We start from the raw sequence: 22,217 nt of genomic DNA, 5'->3' as shown, positions 1-22,217 counted from the left end.
TCGGCGTGCAGGTGTAGTTTGTGTTTGATCTGATGTTGTGTGTGTTGTGTGTGTGTGTGTGTGTGTGTGTGGTGTTAGGGGAGAGCTGGGTTTGTAAGTCTATGTGGCAGAGGTTACATTCCTCCAGCAGCTGGTCTTTATTTCACCTCATTCTCTCCATCTTATATTTCGCAGCAGGAGGGATGTTTTGGGGTTCCGAGGGTGATCTCGGGGGGTCTTCTGTGTATGTCACTTATGAAACATGAAGACTATAAACACTAACTGCTTACACCCACTCAAGACCCCTGAGCCAGATTAAGCATTGGTAAAACAGCGCCACTTTGACATCATGTTCATTTATATATTCTGAGTTTACTGATTCTGTAATAATCTAAAATACTGTAATTTGGGGATTTAACTTACTTGGCAACTATGAACAGTGTACAGAAAATGTGTGTTTTCAAATAGCTTACCATCTTTGTTGCTGGTGACGGGGATGTTGTGGACGGTTCTGAGTTTAAAGCAGGAGCCGGTAAGCACCTGCAGTTCAACAGGGCTCAACACACACGCCTGCAGATCTGAAACATACACACACAATAAGCACCAGGTTCTGTGTACACACCCATCAGTGCGAGACAGGAATGTTCTGACCTTTCTTCTGCAGTTTCTGAATGCTCTCGCGCCATTCTGACCTCTCGTAATCTGACGACAGCAAGAACAGGCAGCAACTCTACAGATGGAGAGAGAAGGGCATGTGAACATAGTGAATAAAAACAATGGCGCCACCTGGTGGACAGCTACAAAACTGACACAAGACTTGCATTAAAACGTCCCAAAGAAAGACAAGAGTCATTGTGGGTTTCCCATTCATGCTGTTAAAGGATAGATTTAGATAATATATTCAAAAATACAAAAATAATTTAATGCAATATAAATGAATGTCTAAGTTCCAGTTTAAAACCGTTTCCACACCTTTGTCATGCAGCATTAAAGATGAATTTATTAAAAAATAAAAATTAATGAGTAAAATGCATTTGAAAATATTTTTTGTTGGAGCAGATCAATAACATGCCGTCTGAGAGGTTGTATCATACCTTGCCGTGTCTGTTGTGAATGCGGAACGGGATGGTGGGCGAGTGTAACAGCAGATACGACTCCTGCTCGTTCATCTTTTTCCTCAGGCGGTCCAGGTTCCGACTCTGACCCTTTTGTGATTTCTGTCCACACACAACATCAATCTGTTATTCGTGCATTAAACAGACGAGAACAATATGGCCGAGACATTCATGCGTCTGTGTTAGAGATTCTGAGACAAGAACAACGTCAGACGGCAGCAGGAGACACATGAGCAATCATGACTATAATCATTTAAATCAGAGAAACTGTCTACTCTGATGAGCTCTCTTCCCCCTGCTGTTCTCTCATCTGTCGCGGTCAGTTTTCTTGGAATCCAGTTAATGAATAAACGTCTCACTGATACACAATGTACACACATTCAGAGTCAGACAGTCAGGATGTTGTAAAGAATATATTTGGACGAATGCTTGTAACCAAAAATGTCTTTATAAATGTCTTTACTCTGTTAAACAAAAAATGGTCATAGAAAGTATTTTGCATTTCGTGTATACAAGACTTTTAGAAGTTAAGTGTGTGTGTATATGTGCATTTCCATATGATGGTTATCGATGCTCAACAGCTAAAGAAACATAATCCACAACATTCAGCCTGTTTGTGTGTCTTCATCATTTTACATCTTGATATAATGCATGTCATTGTGATACGCTACATGACTTTCAATATCTGTCAGAAACACACGATTTAATTTCAAGTACAAGTGACATTTATCAAGTCATGATGTGCTCAAAACTGACTTAATAACGTCAGTAAACAAAACACAAAGATGCGGTTAATCCAAATACCAAACAGGCCCCTAAAAAGCAAATCTTCGAAGGACCATTCGTGGAGTGAAGACGATTTTAAAGACCCTGCAAAAAACAGCATTACGGTGAAAACCCACTTTCTCTTTCTGGATATCACTCTTGATGGTAGAGATCTTGATCTTCATCTCCTCGATCTCGTGCTCGGGCAGCATCTGGACGTGAGGAATAGAGTCCGAGTCGTCCAGAGTCTGGAAGCTCAGATCAGCCAGAGGGATGTACCATTTACACTCGTACTGCTGATGTTTCCTGTCATCACACAAACACACACACAGATTGTAACATCACACAGTGAAGACATTCTGAAAATGGACTTATACACTAAACTTATGGAGAAACCAGGAGCCAGCCATCATTCAACAGAAAGTGTCTTTGAAACGGATGCCTTGAACTAAATGATAAAGAAAAGCAGCTAATGAGATTCCAGATCAGATGAACGCATTCATAATAAGGCCTGTCAAACCATGAATCCAAGATGAATGAATTGTCTCATAAATAAAAGGTTATTTGTGTGCGTACGGTGTATTATAATAATGTATATATAAAAACACATACATAGAACGACATTAAACCCCACCTTATGGCAGTTTTAGTTTATTATTTAGTGTAATAATTAGTGTGGTATTTAGTGTCTTTTCATACTTCCATTTTAATTAAAAACATTAAATATAGTTTACCCAAAAAAAATCACTTATTTACTTATCTTCATGGTTTGTCTAATAAATGTTAAATCTAAATATATTTCTGACGCTACTAATTTTTCTTACGGGTGTAAACTTGATGTGTGAATAATTTGATTATTTAACTGACATATCATGTAAATAATTAGATCAAAAATGGTAATGGCTTGACTGTCCTAATCACAACATAACACCCATAGTTAAATGCAGATTTTTAAGTTTAATATTAATTTTTTTACATTTTAGAATAAGAGTAAAGTAATTCTGATCATATTGAAGTACTTACTAAAATATACTTCGTATGCATACAAAACGAATACCCATAATTATATCTTTTTTTAATGGTAGGCAATAAATGAAATAAACCTAGATAGGTATGACTGTATTTTAAAGATGCACAAAAACACACATGGGTCTATTTCGTTCTTATGAGATTTACAATCTTTGTTTACAGCAGCCATCAATCATTCTCAGTGCCTCTCTGTCATTGTAACCATGACAACAGCAAATGATGCTGCGCCTGCATAGGTTATGTACCACAAGAGTGAAAGTGTGACAGTTTTTCATACCCCACAGCGGTCTTCTTCATCTTGGCACAGAGCAGAAGGTCCGTGAACAGAAAGACGTGACGGAGTTTACGCGTCCCCTCCGACACCTCCACCAGAAAACCGTCCTTGATCAGCTGTCGAACCTGCGGATGCAGAAACACACGCCATTTATTCCTGTGGACCCATCACAACACACAAACGCTGTGCGCAAAAGGTCACGATACATCACTGACAATCATAAGATCATATTTGTAATGAACACACCTCTCCTTTAGGTGTGGTGACAGCCGTCCGGCGGGGATCGATCTCTTCATTGATGTTGGACAGAAAGTTCTGGGATATTCTCAGAGCGTCCTGCAGCAGAGGAAAGTCCGGATGATCCTTTGGGGTGTGTTTCAACAAGTCCTGCAGCAAACACAGACATTGGTGAGTTAATCCAAACATAATAAGAGAGAGAGAAAGAGAGAGAGAGAGCGAGAGAGACTCACATGGAGGACCAGAGTGCTTCGGGTGACACGATCAATAGGCTTGTAGAGGAGAGCTGTAAAGAAAAAGTTAATCAAATTAATTCATAGAGTAGATCATTTATCAAATACAGAGCCAAACACACACACTTTCATTCACACAAACGTCTATGACTTCATATCAAATCCAATCACAGATCTATTACAGAGCAAGGATGAGATCAGCATCTCTGTGTGCTCCACAAACACCAGACGATCGGTTCAATAAACACAGAGAGTTTACATCTTCAGCTCTGTGAGTCTGCCAAAAGCTTCAAAACTGTTAATGGGAGTTGCGCTCGTGATTTCTTTCATTTCATTGCTCCTTTGGCAGTTATGGGGTGGCACCCCAGAAAAAGTCCTTTTCTCAAACACACACTGTAAGTATGAGTTATGTCGCGTTAACAAGGGTGCTCTAAAATGCCAACTGGTATACTATATAGAATTCATTATATGAACATGTACATTATGTGCATAATTAGTTTGGCCTTAGAGGGTCACATCATCCGACAGCTGACCCCCAATTTTAAAATGGCTGCTACGCCCCGGCCTGTCAGTTCACAGCATCAGCACCATCTCTCAAACCAAGAGCTGTGAATCTGAGCACTGCGGCGGGACAGACACGAGGCCACGTTACCTTACCGTTTCAATATAAAGCTGATGGATTTTTCTAATGATTTAATGAACTCCCTAACCCGACAAACAAGCCCCTTACAAAAACATTTTGGCTTTTGTACGCATATATTTTTTAAATGACCTAAATACGGACAATTCGTAGATTTTTGTTGTTATCATCGTTTTATTTAACGGACAACCCAAACGCCCAAATTGCACACCAATAAAATTCTTATTACCGTAACCATTTAAAACAGTCAATCTCATAGCATGTTTTGCTAAAAACAAGCCAAGCAATGATGCCTAAGAAAGTGTTTATCAATCATACATAAGACATCAATTCATTATATTTGATATATTTTAAAAGACTATCATTTTTTAAATGTGGAAAACTACCTGTATCGGTAATGAGATCAAAAAAGTTGTGTACACAGCGTGACAAGAGAATATTATGTTTGCAACTAGAAAAAAGTAATCTGTTAACTTGTTGCATTTAAAAAGAAACTAGATGTGTTTCTACACGTACAATCAAACTTAATGTAAATATCATTGTGTGTGTTTAAAAAACGTTACGGAGAATGAGAATATTAGTCATGGACACTTCGTTCTTCAACTATTTCTTCATTTTTATTGTAGTCACATGAATATTCTGTCAATCATTTTTTTGGACATCCAATTGTTTTTTTAAATATTTTAATTTGACTGTATAACTCACAACACATAATGCACTCAAGACAAACTGGGATGTATTACGCTTGAGATTTTCCGCAGAAAAGCAATAAAATATCTAAATATTTAAAACCTGTCAAAATGATGTTTGTCCAAGGTAAGGAACACAATTATCTTTATTATGGTCATTTTTTGTTATCGAACTGTACGTTTTATAATTCAAATCTTTACTGCCATGATGTTTCAGTGGTTTCGTGAGAATGACCCAGTAAAAATAAAATATAAATAACGCACTTTTTTTTCAATTGTTGTATTAGTATTATTTTTACTCAATTCTTCAAAAATGTCTCTAAAATATGTTTTAGTTAAGCCTTGTTTTGACGTTTTGAAGCGTGCAGCAGTGCACAGAGACAGTCAAGAGAAAACTAATGTGATCAGGACCGAACTGAATCTGTACTTCCACCGTGAGCACCATGTCTCAACATCACAGCTCTCCAAGACCAAGTTGTACATCATGCTCACGATGAGTCTCCTCCCGTGAACAATTTTCAGCGAGAAGCTTGTGGTGGGAAAATCGCTCACATTTTCATCATCTGACAAAATGATGACGGGCGACCCGCGGTGGTCTTGACGCCTTTCACTAATGGACGTCAATTCCCAGCAGCCCACCCTCACTTACAAACAATTCACAATCTAATCACATCACGACAGGACCGAACAGCCTGACATGAAATATTTCCCGTGAGTCTCTGCAGGGCTGATGGATGACTGGAGAGAGAAAGTGAAAAGAGGGAGAGAGTTTTAACATGAGTATAAGAACAATACTTCTGCCGTGTGATTTTTCTGCTCGGGATATCGAACAATCCTCTGCATATGACAAATGCCTAGATTTCAGACATAGTTCGTGTGGTTGGATACACAAAATCAGTTCATTCCACTTTCTCTGATTTATTCCACCCCAGACTGACCAATCACAGGTGATTAGAAAGGAACCAATCAGGACATCGCTTGTGACATGCAATCACAATCCTGGAGCACAAATCTCAGCACAGACACTTGCATACTAATTCGATTCCTACATGCCCTTCAAAAAGAGTCCAAGAATAAACCTCTCGTGATCAATAGCTTTTGATTTCTATTCATTCACCTGCTGATTGAGCGAAAGGGAACAACAGGGAAAGATGATGTGTGTGTTTGTGTGCGCAGTATGTAGGTGTGTATGCCAGTTCTTAAAGTCCCAGTGAAATAAAAAATGCTTATTTTTTAATAAAATATTGCAGCGTTTATTGTAAATAGTTGATCAATGTGGGTCATTATCTTTTTAAAAACAGTGTGGCCTCATAAACATCATTAAAATGTAGTGACTATGCATCTCAAATCCATCTCGGCTTGGGCGGAGCATCCGTTAACTCCTCCCCTTCAACTGTCAGTCTGATGCCAGTTTCATTTCAAAATGCAAAGGCTGTTTTTATACATCCAATCAAATCACAGAGAAAGACGAACGCCACGCTCACTATTTCCAAAATTCCATTTCATTCAGAAATATGGAAGTAAAAACGGTTGCAACTTCCGGTTCATGGGGACTTTAAAGCGACAACGAGCAACTTTTTGGCCCTTAAAATAATGTCTCAAACTATTTTAGTGGTAGGACAACTTTAAACTTAACGAATTTTACTGCCGTTGATACCTAAGGCAGCCTCGTATCGGCAGGAATTGCACTTGTAACTTTGGTGTTCAGGTCGGTACAAGCCCCTCCTATCCCCTGCTTTACGCATACGTGACGTTTTACTCGTAGTCTGGGAGAAGTTAGCCAGCTAACAGTAAGACGATACGAACCAAAACATCACCATGGCAGAGCCAGCCAAAATACCAAAGAGGTAGCAAAGAAGAGAAAGCGAGAGAGTGACAAATCGATATCGGACGGGATTACTGCAAGAGGCAACGGGTTGCAAAACGGATGAAGACCTAGCGGACCTGCTCCAGGATTTGTAATTCTTTTGTTACTGTCCTGTACTTTTGACAAATTTGTTATTAGTCTGTGTCATTGGGGCACCACAGGTTCACTCTTTATAACTAAGGTAGCTGAGAGATAATATATTGTTACCGGTGTCGATAGCTAGCATGCTGTCGTGTCTCGTCATGAAGTGCTTGTAAATGAAGAATAAAATACATGTACATGCTATGTGCTGTATACGATGTATCTGGGTCAACTCATGTATTGAGCTGCCAGCGGGAAATCTTTGCGACGGTTTTTACTACACTGTACACAGACAATTCCACTTATCAACCACGTGGGGCAACAGTGAGCAGGAGTCACTCGTTGTCGCTGTAAAGTCCATGTGCAATCAAAATTGACTCATTTTATAGCGTGGTCAACAATTTATCCGTGAAAATCAATCCACAAAAACACAGAAGGCAACACAATTCTGTGCAAATGCAACGTTAAGCAAAATAAAATAAAATATTGACCTCAGGATTCTCAGTCATCTGAGACACTGTCATCTCGCTATATCCATTTCTCATTTTTTTAACTAAATTAAATCATGTTTTGCCCATTAATAACTAAATAAAATAAAAAACAGTTAAATAAAAGGACACTCAGAACAAACTGACATGTTTAACAAAATCCGACACGACAGTATTATAAAATATTATTGGAAGCTTTCTGTCACGCATCATAGTAATACAGGGAAGTCTTCAAACTGATTGCCTAATAACTGTTTTTTATTTTTAACCAAAAAAGCTACAGTACAGATTCCACATTTAAGTTCACATCATTTATTACATAAAAAACCTAACAGGACGTTCGTGAATGATTCAGAGTCAAGTATGATATATTTAGGTAGGAAGTATTAAAATAAACACACATAACCATTTCTAACATTTGGCTTTTCCAGCGCTGTATTTACTGAAACCACCCACATGCAGTTGATTCATGGTGTTGGGTGATGATTTATTCGAAGCGGTCCTGACAGCATAACTATAACTCTGTAAGAAACAAGACGACAGATATTGCAGAGAACTGCTGCGGGCTGACACTATATGTGTCGCACTCACATAAGACATTCAAGTGCAAGTTCTAATGCGCTTTAGGATTCTTGTCACACCAGCCGGGGGTCTGATACGGACTAATGGAGCTCTCTGACTGGCCTGGTTGTGCATCACTCTTTGATGTGATTGGACAAAGCAGTTGCTGCCAGTGGCAGGAGTTATTAGAGATGTATGAAGCCTGAGAAAATCAATACCTGCAGGACATACACGGAGACAGATTTGAGATTAAGGTCGCACCGATCAGGGGCCGTTCATAGATTACACATCTTTAGGACCATTATCGGCCGATACGATCACCTATTACAGCCTTCTCTTTATCATGTAGACTGATTTATTTAACAATTTTGAAGAACAGTTCATATTACCTAATGAATTAAGTGATGACAAGGAATCATAAATTGACAACTTGCAAACAACATATTCCTCTTCCGTTTTAGAAAGTAAACATAAGTGACAGCAGCCACAGGAACAGAGTATAACATAACTTTCCCGTTTAATAATTATGAAAAAACAACAAAGTAAACGCTTAGAAACTGCAAACTTTCGGGAATGACAACCCCATTTAAACGCGGGAGTGAATGCCCTGATAGTTCCATCGCAACGTTCTGGCGTCTCGCCGCTTTAAGAATATAACCGGTTTGGTATCGGTTATTTTCAGAGATTGGCTTTGTCTATCAATTAAATAAAAGTACCTCTGACAGTCGCGCTGTGTTTTGTTGGAGAGCGCTCTTTCTTGTTGCTTTGTTGCCAAGTTCATTACATTTTTAACCACTTTTATGTTTGTTGTTTGGTCTTTGTGTTAAAAATGCTCAGAGATTCTTGGGTCTAATAACATATAAATGATTTGTATTTGTAAGTTATATTTTGGACTGTTTTTTCTATGAAGATCTGGCAACACTGTCGCTTAAGCGATGGGCTCGTGAGAGCAGCCAACGTAAGCCCCAAGTCAAATCTGGGAAAGGAAAGACTTCTTTCATTTTCTAGCACCTCACATAGAGACGAAAACACATCTCTGATGAGCGTTTAGAAACGTCATGTACACACTGCGTATGGTTTTGGCAATGCTGTTGTCACTATCTGCATTTTTGGGGGGTAATTCGACAGCAGAATGCAGTTATCACTCTGGTAAACCGAATTTATCTGCATTGTGTACGTCGTGTATTAGTTTACTTCAGACTGTGCAACAAAAAGGAGTGACAGGCAACAGACAGCTGAGCGAGTGAGCTGAACGTTCCAGACCTCATACGCCACTCGGTCTGCACAGCGCAGTTAAACACACTACGGTCCACATGATTAGTGTCATTTGATCAGCCGTTATAGAGATCGCCGATCAAGCTATTTCAATCGATTAATGACCGATCAATCCGAGCACCCTTACTTGAGATCCACTCTCTCTCTCTCTCTCCCCACACCTTGCCCAGTTGAAAGAGCTCTTTTATCTGTCTATCATCTATGGCTGTGGTGACTGCCGGTGGTGCATTGTGGGAAATAATCCTCCAGTCACCTTGGGATGGAAAGAGGAACTTCAAAAGACATTCAGACACGCATGTCAGTATTACAGTGGGCTAACATTGTGAAATTCAGATGGCAGTTGCTGTCATTTACAACAGGACTAGGGATGTTCATTTCGGATAATTTTCTTAACCGACAACCGGCGCTCGTTAACCGAACATTAACGGTTAACTGAGGTTTTTATATAAATCGGACGTTGAAAAAAAATACAGTTGCCGATTGTCTGTGACCCAGTAAAAACTCATTTTTATGGGTTTATTATGAAATTGCAAACAGTAGCGTACAAAACAGATCATCAACGATCACAAGAAAACCTTGATAACAACGAACAAACATAATATTATTCACAATATAAATGAAGAATATCATTTCAAAATTTCGAAAATAAATAAACCTAAACTGAAAAAAATCACATGAATTAAATAGTTAACAAATTAAGATTTTAAAATATAAAAAAAAAGGAGCATATCAATATGCTGCGGGGATAATCTGGACCGCAGCCTGTTAACTGTTATGCCTGCGCTTGCGCAGCCGCATCATCCGACACACTTGTTCATCTTCTGTAGTGGCCATTGCCAAAGATGCACATTTCTGTTGAAATGCTCCCACACATTACTTTATTTCGCTCGCTTCATTTTGCGTTCTAAGCGAAATGTCTGTTGGCACGTGTGGCTTCACACGGCGACGTCTTTCACGTGTTGACTTAAATTAACAAGTATTAGCACATCTTTCGTCGTCATGCAAAAAACATGAAAATCTATTATTTATTATCTGCTTTTTTTTTTCTCTATTAAAAGAAGTTAAACCGTTTAACTGATAGTAGAGGCGGAATGGTCAAAAATCTATCTCACGGAATGAGTAAATTATTTTACGGTGAGGACATATTCATGAAATCTCGCATTATAATGCTATATTTTAAACCGAATTTTTCTTAGATTGATTTAATTTATTTATTACAGTTTATTTAAATGCTCCCCATAGTTAAAATGTAGGCAAATTATGAAAATGTACTGAAGATATCAAATTAAGTTTTGACAATCAGATGTATTATTTATTCATATCTATATCACATGTATACAGTAGGAAGATAGACAGCATGTATAATAATGAAGTTTTAATATGCACAAACAATGAGAGTATTTGACTCGTGTTATAAACTGGTGTTCATGGGGTCTGTACTGTAGTTGTTTATCGTTTTCACTCTCTATTAGATGAGCAATAGTCTCTGTCTTTAGGTTTGTTTATTCTCTATGTTTAGTCCTCTCGCGTCTCCCAAAACTGGATGTTAGCGCGTCACATCAAAGCGAGCGTCATCGCGCATTTCAATGCAAGTTTCACCTTAGCTTGCCTGAAGTTCAATTTTATTAAAGCTATTAACAGCTTTACAAAACAACCTGACTTCTGCAATACGTGTTGAGAATGAGCTTTTTTCTATGCTGGAGCAGATGCCAGCATGAGAGAAGAATCGCCGGAGTGGAGCGGATCACTAAACTACAGACTGAAAGAAGGTCAAAATAATGTTTGATAGGTTCATTTGTTACGGGTGGATTAATTCATTTGTTTTTTTCAGAATAGAGCCCAATTAGCAGAGCGCCGAGTTAAACACGCCCACTTATTTACATTACGCGGAATACACGGAAGAGAAAAATCTCGGAACGGAATATTCTGCCCGGCCATAACTGATAATAGTAAGCGGTCATAGGGTTTTACTATCGGTTAACGGTTAAACGATTAATATGAACATCCCTAAACAAGACTCTGTATTATATGAAGAAATGTGCCCGAAAATGTAATACAATAATTATGTTTTTGTCCAAAAGTAACTTCATTCGTTCAAGAGATCCTCTGACAAAAACAGAAGTGAGCATTGTCCAGGTTGTATATCTACTCATGTATCAGCATTAATCAGATTGTGTTCAGTTTGATTAGTCACACACGGACGGCTCGGTCTTCTGACATGTCTTGAGATCGAAGCAATTAAACCAATTACAATATTTGAGCGATGATCAGCCAATCGCAGATGACATGCTTCGTAATCCATGTAGATAACTGGCCATGCGATCTTTACAACACAAACTCCTATTAAGTGAGAGTATTAAATATTAAAGACATCAATTTTGTACAAAAAAGCAGATTCGTAATGGAGATGGTTCACCCAAAAATGACAATTCGAAGAAATGTTTCTGTGGTTTTTGCGTCTGTTGAAAGTCAAAACATTCTTGAAATGTCTTCTGTGTTCTGCTGAAGAAAGTCATACAGAATGACATGAGAGTAAATAAAGGGATGGACTATTCCTTTAAGTTAAACGAACATTTCAACAATAACAGAATTCATTTTCTATTCTTTAGATTTACTCGTATAGCCCCAATAAAATATCACGGCACAACCTGCCAGGGCTCGACGTCATTAACACCAAGTGAATGTTTGATATGGGTAAGTGAGACAGAATTTTACTTGCATGACCGGACAACCTGTAATAAAAATGATAACAGCGCTAAGAAAATAAATCTGTCTGTGCTAAGAATAATGACAATAGGTGCATCAGACCGAGCTGCGTCTTTATATAAAAAACAATTATATTGACACTTCAAGTGAAATATCATTTTCTTGTCAGAGGCACAACATGACAAAGCTTAATGTCGAGCTCTACCTACACAACTGTAAATCAACGGCAACCATTCAGAACTTATCCTCTGAGTATTCTGATTTAAATCGGTTCATCAGATCATTCTCCATCGAAACTGCGCAGAAAGCCAAAGCCAAACAATTTAAAGACAAACCACAGAACAATCCAGAAACAAGCATCGAAAGTTGCGTGCAGCTGTCAGAAAACCTGCACATCAATGCATTGAATAGCGGTTCAGTTACCGTAAGTGCAGTTACTACAGAGACGGAGAACCAGCAGAACCTCCATGATAAACTTCCACGTTCCTTCAGTCCTCAAACTGCTCTCGCACTACTTCTCATTCTGCACCCGCTTTTATCCCTCTCACACACACACACACACACAGCAAGAGAGAGAGAGAGAGACTCGCACACTTCCATCTCACTGGGAAAGAGCGAGCACACGCTCACACACACACACACACACACACACTTGAGTTGTGGACGCTGCATACACAAGCAGGATGCAGAAGACACTCTTAAAGAGACACTGCGCTCATTTATACACAAGCATTCACTCAATGAAACCTCCTCTTACCCTCCATGGTGGCATTTGTGGTGCAGTCCTTGGATTCTTTAGGTCCTTTAACTTTCAGATTCTGTCAAGAGACAAGAGTGTTCGCTATAAATACACACTGGCTGACAATCCACACAAAGACGCCACATCTGCTCCTATACATCCAGTGTGAAATAGAGAAATGTGATGTTCTGCTTCTATGTGTCTTATGAACATATTTAATATGCACCAAGATGAACTTTTGCTTAAAGGTCCAGTGTGAGGTTTTTTGAAGGATCTATTGACGGAAATCTCTTCAGAGATGTATAAAGACACTTAGAATGAGTTATTTCAAAACTACATCCATCAGCGGGTCCCCTTGCGTGGAGGCTGCCGTGTTGTTTCTACAGGAGCCCTAAACGGTCTACATCTCCTTCGGCAAAGAAACGAAAACGCGGCGACATCTTACTCCTGTGTCAGTCACTTAAGTGTTTCAAAAGGGAGGCGTGGAATTAGCCATTGACTGCAATTCACAACCTCACCACTAAATGTTGCTTAATGTCATACAATGGACCTTTAAGCTGTGTAGTGTTGATAAACTCACCTCGGAGATCTTCTGAAACTGACTGTTCGCCTGACTGCATTTCTCCGCCGTCTCCACTGCCACTTTGTAGTTGTCCACAAAGGCTTTGTACACACCGAGCTGACTGGCCTGAGAAACGAGAAGCAAACTGGAATTACACAACATACAAACCAACAGAAAACGCTGCCGAGAGAGAGGAGAGGATCCTGCAAACCTCAGATGAGATACAGAGAGATAAAACAGACTGAATGATAACATCTCAAATCTTTTCTCTCAGTATCTTTCATGACCCAAACACTATTCTCCTTCATGCTGTGATTTCTCGACTTCTGTAATGTTAATGATAGCTGTGAGAACAGAATGACCCGACAACGAGTTCTCATTCTCCGTCCCAGCATGCTCTTCTCTCCCGTTGCCTGGTCAAGGTTCGAAACACGTCGCTTAGCAACACCGCATCAAGCTCTAGGACTTACCGAGCGCATCCATAAACAAGCGCTGACACACGCACATGTCACAAAGACATGGGAAGAAAAGTGGGAGAGTGAGAGAATGTTGACTAAAAGAGAGAAACTCTATTGCTTGTGTTAAACCTTCCCTTCTGTTCAAAAGCCCAACATGTTTGACGCCATTTCGTCATTCTCTGTCGATGCGTTTCAAAGTGTCGGGGGGAGCTGTAAGTACTCCATCTGCTAACTGAATGATTGGCAGTGTTGCGGAGAAAATTATTTTCTGAAAAGTGTTGCAGCGTAACCTTCTGCCATCTGGTGTTTCATAAATCTGATAAATGAACTGTAACCTGTACCGATGAGTAATGCATGCTGGGAAGCCATTGTGTGAGAAAAGATCAACTGACTGACCTGATATACTGTATTACTGCATTTCTTTCATGCAAATTAAAATGAAACCCAGCAATAATATAATTTGCCTTTTTGAAATTAGTTTTACTGATTTAAAATGTACTTTTTAGAGATCTGTGTCTTTAGGTATAGTTATTAGTTAGTTATTCATTCTGTAAACTACTAACAATATTTCTATCGCAAAACTAAAATCTTGTTTCTATTTGCTTTTATTTGCAGAAAATGAAAACTGGAGAAACATGTGAAAATAACAGAAAAGATGCTGTGTGTTTTTCAGGCAATATTTACAGCGATAATATTTCTACATGCATTTAAAAAGTCTGGATTTTGATCCCAGTTTTCATGTGTCTTGTCATTGCTGTTGGATGACTTTCTGTCACTACTGAGGTTTGATTTGTTGAAACTCAACTGGAATGATCACAAAACATCTACAATGCTGATTAAATGACAATTAGGAACGCTCTCTCATTTTGTCCGTGGCTGTATATTTGCATTCATAAATATCTGAGAATACATTTACATTTGGTCATTTAGCAGACGCTTTTATCCAAAGCAATTTAAAAACAAGGTAAACAATTGAAGCAAAAATAAAAACAAATATAAAAGTATCATCCGAGTCAGAAAACCAGTATTGTATCACACCTGCAAAAGCTACCGGCAACTAACATCCATTAGCACATTAAGACGCCAAAAATACCTTTAACCAGGTTTAAGACAGACAATCCAGCCTTCATAAGACGTTTAATCTGTTTAGCAGCGCCAGAGAACCCAGAGAGACATGAAGCGTCTCACAATAACACAAGTTATTGCACATTTATCAGGAGGACGTGATGAGTAAACTAGCTCCAGCAAATTCATTCCTTACACAATCACTGGCTTAAGGACAAACAGCAAAAACGCAACTGTCATTATTTATGTACAGTAGTGTGCTGCCCATCTACAGTAGAAAGCATGTGCGGGCATCACACAAGTGCTGTGCCTTTAAATGAACAATCAATAAACACACACAGACAGGAACACACGGGTCTGAAAAGAGAGGAGTCATTCATTTTCATCTGGCGGTACAGATCATCTGAACAAGACTGGACATATTGAGACATGATCTCAGACTGTGCTCTCTCTCTCCTCCCATCTCAACAGATGGAGAAGGAAAGAACTGCCTTAAGGAGGTTTTCAGAAAAGAATTAATTCAATTTTAGATAATCGGCAAACCCATTCATACCGTGGCCGAGAAGTGCAAAACAAAACAACAAGGTGCAAAACCGAAAACAAATCTAGAAGCAAAAATACAAATCTGAGAACGCGATAACAAATCTAAAAACAGAAAAGCAAATCTTAAAACACAACAACAATTCGTCAAACAAAATAAGTCAGAAACCACTCAGACAGAAAACAAAACAACAATACTATGTTTTGTTTCGCACTTTCCAGCCGGCGTACATTCATATATCACCGCACACTTGAAGTTTTGGGTACAAGGACTCAAAAAATAAATTTAATTGTGAAGCTTAAATTAAATAAAGCATTTCGGTTCCAATAGGGCTGGACCATCAACAAAAAATGATTCATCGATTTTGTTCACATCTTTCCCTATTTTTTAACTGTATTACTGTCAAGTGTTTTGGAAATAAACAGACTTATTATAACAGAGACAGCAACAGATCACTTAAGAGCAAATGCTAACACATCCACTGTTAACTTCACTTATAACATCTTGTTAACCACAAACAAACACACAAAAAAATTCCCCAATTGTCGGGACACACCGGTGACGTCTCGCACTCACCAGTTTTTGGAAGAGGTGTCCGACGGTGACCTTCTCATCCCACTGCTGAATGTTGGGAGATATGGCGTCATAAAACTCCTTGTGAATCTCAAAGATGTCTTGGATCTTAAAGAAAATAGTGTCAATCTGCTCAATGGTCATCACGGGCTTTGATGTGGTGGCCGTGGCCTTCAGAGGCTTCATGGGCTGAGGAAGAAGAAAGAAACATTGTGATGTGACATTCTGTGAGAACAGCTGCGAGCGAAACGGGTCATGGAAACATGAGAATTGAAACGAGTATTGTGAAGCGCCTCTGTGGTCTGTTTGTCTCGATGACATCTTACTCTGCGATGCATCATTGGAAAAGGCAGAAGAGGAAACTCACATGCCGACCATCTAAAAGTGGCTTCAGGGCGGAAGAAAGTTTCGCAACGCATGTGTTAATATGTTAGACTTCCTCTCCTCTCCAGTGCTAGTAACACCGTGTTAAAGTGCACGGTGGTTATTTTCAGACCAACATAGAGTGTGAGAGTCCACCCTTTGGTCCTTAAACCTTAAAAAACCTTTTTGCAAACAATGAAGACAGTTGACATCTGTCACAGACATTCTGGAATAGTCATTTAAGCTTGTTTTATAAACTTCGGATGACAACGCTGGTCCAAAAGAACTTCCTGTTTCCGTTTTTCAACACAACACTAACCTTTAAACAAAATACAACCACAGAACGTGTATAACCCACTGAGAATGTTAATGTATTTAGAATTGAATCACGTATGAGTGAGATTAAAAAAAAGAAAGAAAGAAATGTCAGTAACTGATCTCATATCGTTATTATTTTCCCTAATATGGGGGATGAGATCTGTATGGTTCCTGACATTTTTCCAAATATCTTCCTTTGTGTTCTGGAGAACCAAGTAATGTATATAATGTATACAAAAATCATAATCACGATTATTTTAGCCAATATTGAGATCTGGATTATTTCACAAGCTTACTCATTAACAAATAAAACTTGGCTTTTAAACTGTGAATTTAACTGAAAAATGTATGTAAAGAAATCGCACCGCTGAACCACTTTACATTTTCAATTAATTGCACAGCCCTAAATTTAGACGGGTCTGAGATAACTCGAGGGCGAGTGTGACATCATTTTCATTTCTTATCAGCAGCTTGATTTCAGAAACGTTATTTATTGTATGTATATCCAGCTCTGCAGTGCTGTTTGTAAACCATTTTGTTAGCGGTTTTAAAGTGCCGAGCAATGTTTGGACTTCACCAGAACATGCTTATGAAATAACATTTTTGTAAGGATTTTAGTGTGTCTGGTTACTGGTTTGGTTTGCTCAAACACGGCAGTGGAAGCTTTCCTCCGATTCATTTCGGCACCCTGTTACTCCTGGCAAAGCATTCAGATACCCATTAGACAGTAATACGAAATAATGGGAAACTGGGCCAATACTGGAAGTGGAAGTGGATGTTTGACTTTGTTATGGCAAATAATAAATGCTTTGAACTAGTAAAACAAGAGGGGAAATGACACGCTCAAACAGAAGAGGAACAAAGTACATGCGAACATCACATAGCGCTATCTATAAATAGCGAATGACGCTCGCTCATTGGCTAGACGTGAACGATTTATTGACATTATATCAAGATATTCCACGCTGCTTTAAACAAGAAGAGGAAATCACAAGAGTTCAGAAGTGTACTGTCCCTTTAGCGTTTGGAGTCAGAACACCTCACTATCAGTGTGACACAATACACGGCTGTCGCGAGAGTGATTTATGACAGATGTACTGACCAGCAGCAGAGCCTCCAGCTGGTTAATGTAGATCTCTTCACTGGCCAGGAAACCAGACAGCACCAGTTTCTTCATCTCCAGACCTTTTTCAACGTGTCCCTGCAACACAGATTCACATTCACATGAGTTTGTTGTGTGGCATAAGACTTGTAACATATGTTTGAGCGTTTATGTGCTTTTGTTTTCACTATTGAACGACATTCTGCGTAACATTTGTGGCTTTCCCGTGGCGCGGTGGTAAGAATATGGTGCTAGCAACGACAAAGTCACGGGGATGAACCAAGGGGATTGCACATACTTTGAAACAAATGTATAGTATAATGCAATGTAAGTCACTTTGGAAAAAGCTTCTGCCAAATACATAAATGTAAACAAAGACGACAAATGTGATCATGGACCACAAAATCAGTCACAAGGGGGAATTTCTTGAAATTAAGATTTACAAATCAAGTTGAAAAAGCTTTCCATTGGTGTATGGTTTGTCAGGACATGACAATATTTGGCCGAAATAAAACTTTTTGAAAATCTGGAATCTGAGGGTGCAAAAAAACTAAATATTGAGAAAATCACATTTAAAGTTGTCCAAATCAAGTCCTTAGCAACGCATATTACTAATTAAGGGAAATAAATTAACCTTCCGTTTTGGCTTACCGCTGTAATGACGTTTGTGGAAAGTGGATGAACCCGAAAGTTTTACACAGATACCGAACTTGATTGGGTAATTCCCAAAGAGCGGGCAGGGGCGAGTGAAGGCGTGTTTCAGGCCATTTTGCTGCATTCACTCACAAAAATTAAGTTTTGATATATTTACGGTAGGTAATTTACAAAATTATTTTATAGAACATGATCTTTACTTCGTATCCTAATTATTTATGCTATAATCTTTCCAGTAGCTCAGTGGTTAGGACATGGCACTAGCAATGCCAAGGTTGTGGGTTCGATCCTTAGATACTTAGAATCAAATGTATAGTATAATGCAATGCAAGACACTTTGGAAAAAAGCTTCTGCCAAATGCATAAATGTAAATGTACCTTGACAGCGTTTTGTGTCTTATTGCTGCAAATATACTTATGAGACTAACAGACGCGAATGAAGCGTTAAGCGCGAGTGATTTACATGTGAAGTCCATGCAAAGACATGATAGACATTCTGCGTTGCGCATATAAGTTGAACATATTTTACTTTGGTTGACGGACCCAGACACGCCGCCGAACAAGTCAATGCCATTTTACAGCCTTCCACAGCACATAAAGCGCAGCTTTCCTCTCAACAAAATCCAGCCGTTTCGCAACGAGACTGGAGCGGCCTGGCAGAAGCCCCTCCCATGACACTAATTCGTTGTGAAGTGAATTTCACACACAAATAATGCATATTTCACGTGCGAATGAAGCATGTAAACTCAAAATGTTCATGCGTCCAACAACGCGTGAATAGCGTGATGTACAACTTTTTGTGTAACACTGTGTCTACACCCGATGCGGCGCGGCGTGATGCGACGAGACAATATAAAACATTATTTAAAATGTTGTCCACACCAGACGCATCTGGTGTAGACATGGTGTCGTAACTGGTTGTGTGGTCCAGGGTCACAAATAAAGTCATAATGGTCTGGAACAAAATGAAAATGATTAACTATAGTTTTCAGTTTTATTAAAGCTTTTTTAATTTTTATATTTTTTTAGCTATTTTGTTATGTGCTTTTGGAGTTCATTTCTTATGTTCGTTTGGCTTAGGTTCTTGAAACAGAATTAGGGGTAGTGTTTAATTTAATGTCAATAAACAATAATGCTCTAATAGTTTAACTTTTTTTATAATAAAAAACCTATAATAACCTTGTAGTTGGAATGAGTAAATTCATCATAATGTGTTTACACATCTATTCCAAACAAAGCGCACAGCATTCTCACCAAACAAAGAACTGGAAACCACTTAATGAGAAAATAATTATTTCGCCTTATACAGTAAAATCCAAAGTACAGTTGCTATCACTTTAGATCTATTTCGGGTCGACACCGCCCTTCCCGATCCCGATCGAGCTCAAAATGACAGTTTTTGCCTCGATTATTTGACATGTACATGATGCTCCCCAAACTTCATAATGTAAAGAGAAAAAATAGACATTTATTCTCTGTGATATTTGTTTTTAAGTTGTGAGATATGATGTAAACATATACATATATATACTCACAAACTTACATTTAAAGAGAAAGAGGGGGAATATACACAGACACAGATCTGGCTTATTTACTCTCATTTTCTGAAAGTGTGTGTGAACTTTCTCAGGTAGAGACACACCCAGTCTCCAGGCACAGAGTTCGGTCTGTGTGTGTTCAAACAGAGGCACAGATAGCCTGTGTAAACTCAAGCATTAAGAGCCTTTAACTTTCCATAGTAATCCATTTTAAACCAAATCCCTCCTTCACATGTCCCATCTAAAACACATTCAGCTGCCTTATAACTTGACTTCATAAAAGCAATTTTAAAACAATAACCATCTGTGTAAACCCTGTCTGTTCTACAAAACCACTAACACTATACGAGGACAAATGAAAAGCTGACTGGCTCGGCCGTCTCATGAAGTCTTCTCTGAAAGTTGATTTTATAAAGGAATAAACAGGAGAGACAGGAAGTACCACCCTTATGACTAACTACATGAAAACAGAACAGCCAAATATATCCACCGAAGCACTTGTAATTCACTCACAAACAGTCCTTTGTCCAGAACACCACATCTATGTGCAATAGATGAATTCGGTCATCGTCTGGTTGGAAATAAACGTAATAAACTTCAAACCCGTCTCAAACTCATGTAATCTCGTAAACAACAGATGCTCCAGTCATTTTGTAAAGCGTGAAGCAGCGAGATTTCATATTATTATGAAGTCAGTTACTTCATCGCAATATCTATTCAGATATTTTATCATATGATATCTAACAAACTCGTTTCTTTTTTTGTTTCTCTTGGTTTTTTATTTGTTATGCAAGGACATTCAATTTGCTATAAGATTCAAGAATTGAAATGTTTTCTGCATACTAAATATAAATAAACAACTATGACATCATGTACGACGGTTGGTGCTGATAGTGAAAAGATCAGAGAGAGCGATAAATAAGTGACCTCACAGGAAGAATCGACTTCTAAAACACAGTTCACATTTCAAAATACAGAAAAAGAGCACATGTGAAGAGAAAAGAGGAAGACCTCATGTTATAAAAAAATGATTTAAACACCTTCAGCCATCCTTTGGATAAAAATAATAAAAATAAGTGTTTTCACAATTTTCTAAAAGACTTTAAATCAATTCGAATCAATATCTTGATCAATATCTAAGGTGCAGAATTTCCAATGAGCTTCTTTTGATTCGGCGTGTTCATTGTAAAACTGCTAGAAACAATACAACGATATCTCTGTGTTTAGGTAAAGACATTTTGTGTTAACTTATTTATTTAACACACCATCAAAGCAAAAGGACACATTACAAAATGTGTTATTACATACATTCTTTTTGAAAATGTAGTAAACCTCATTGCAACCTCCCAGCACATCGTATTAATGAACCCCCCAAACATATTGGAACCCGCATAGCAACACCCTAGCAACAACAGCATCGTGGTACCAAGATTCAATCACATTTCTTTACATTTTCTTGTAAAAAGTTCAAATTAGTTGAGTAAAGTAGAAATTGCGCCTCGATTTCTTTACAACAAATTAACATCTTAAAGAAACAGTTCACCCCAAAAATAAATATTCTCTCATCATTTACAGATCATCATATTTTTTCCGATGAATCATTACAATCAAATTGCATCTCAGCAAGTGACTCCGCATTAATGACCGCAAAGTCTCGTGAGAAAATAATTTAAAAAATGCAACTTATTTATTATTATCACAGAAAATGTCCTTGACCCTCGCAACAACAAACAGTGTTAATATTCAGCCTAACATCTGATGATGGGAACACCATGAAGGTGACTTTAAACGATAACAGAGTTGTGAGTCAGCACAGGCAACGTGGCCCACCGCACAATTGTTTAGAGATTTAGGCTACACAAAAACAACAAAGAAACACATTTCTGCTAAATGAAATTGTCGTCATCATAATTTGTATACGACTCTTTCGTCTGTGGAACACAACAGAAGATATTTTGAGAAATGTCTCGGTGGTTTTGACTTCTTTCAATGGCGGTCAGTGATGTTTGGTTACCGATGTTCTTCAAAATATCTTCGTTTGTGTTCTGCAGAAGTAAGAAAGTCAAACATGACATAAGGGTGTATAAATGATGAAACCACACTTGTTTTTGGGTGAACTGTTCCTATAATATCTCTAACTGGTGACAGTTTACAGGATTGTTAAAGAAGACCGGTAGAAACCACGGAAGCTTTGCACACATCTGCTATGGAAACCTAGCAAACGCCACGTGTTAAAAAAGGTTTCTCACTATTTTTAGCCATTGAGACACAGCAAAACCTCCGTCAGCTAGCCAGCAGAGGAAGACAGAAGAAGTGCTGTCTCCTCTCTCTCCCTCTCTCCCTCTCTCTCTCTCTCTCTCTCTCT

General features: G+C 38.5%; 1 protein-coding gene across 3 annotated transcripts in view; it reads right to left on the bottom strand.

Moving 5' to 3' along the window:
• Nucleotides 1-22,217, bottom strand: part of abr (ABR activator of RhoGEF and GTPase) — a 90,093-nt gene that overhangs the window by 29,006 nt on the left and 38,870 nt on the right. For all 3 annotated transcript variants that reach the window (XM_079449003.1, XM_079449004.1, XM_079449005.1), the window contains exons 3-13: nucleotides 17,661-17,759; nucleotides 15,881-16,066; nucleotides 13,259-13,366; nucleotides 12,697-12,757; nucleotides 3,633-3,685; nucleotides 3,409-3,549; nucleotides 3,166-3,287; nucleotides 1,997-2,165; nucleotides 1,074-1,196; nucleotides 631-709; nucleotides 453-557 (exon numbers count right to left, since the gene is read on the bottom strand). In XM_079449003.1, the coding sequence (XP_079305129.1) occupies nucleotides 453-557; nucleotides 631-709; nucleotides 1,074-1,196; nucleotides 1,997-2,165; nucleotides 3,166-3,287; nucleotides 3,409-3,549; nucleotides 3,633-3,685; nucleotides 12,697-12,757; nucleotides 13,259-13,366; nucleotides 15,881-16,066; nucleotides 17,661-17,759 (1,246 nt within the window). The remainder of the gene's footprint in view (nucleotides 1-452; nucleotides 558-630; nucleotides 710-1,073; nucleotides 1,197-1,996; nucleotides 2,166-3,165; nucleotides 3,288-3,408; nucleotides 3,550-3,632; nucleotides 3,686-12,696; nucleotides 12,758-13,258; nucleotides 13,367-15,880; nucleotides 16,067-17,660; nucleotides 17,760-22,217) is intronic.

This window comes from Barbatula barbatula, assembly GCF_947034865.1.
Source record: "Barbatula barbatula genome assembly, chromosome: 2".
NCBI lineage: Eukaryota > Metazoa > Chordata > Actinopteri > Cypriniformes > Nemacheilidae > Barbatula > Barbatula barbatula.
Note: the sequence above shows the minus strand (reverse complement) of the source record. Positions and strands in the feature narration are given on the sequence as shown.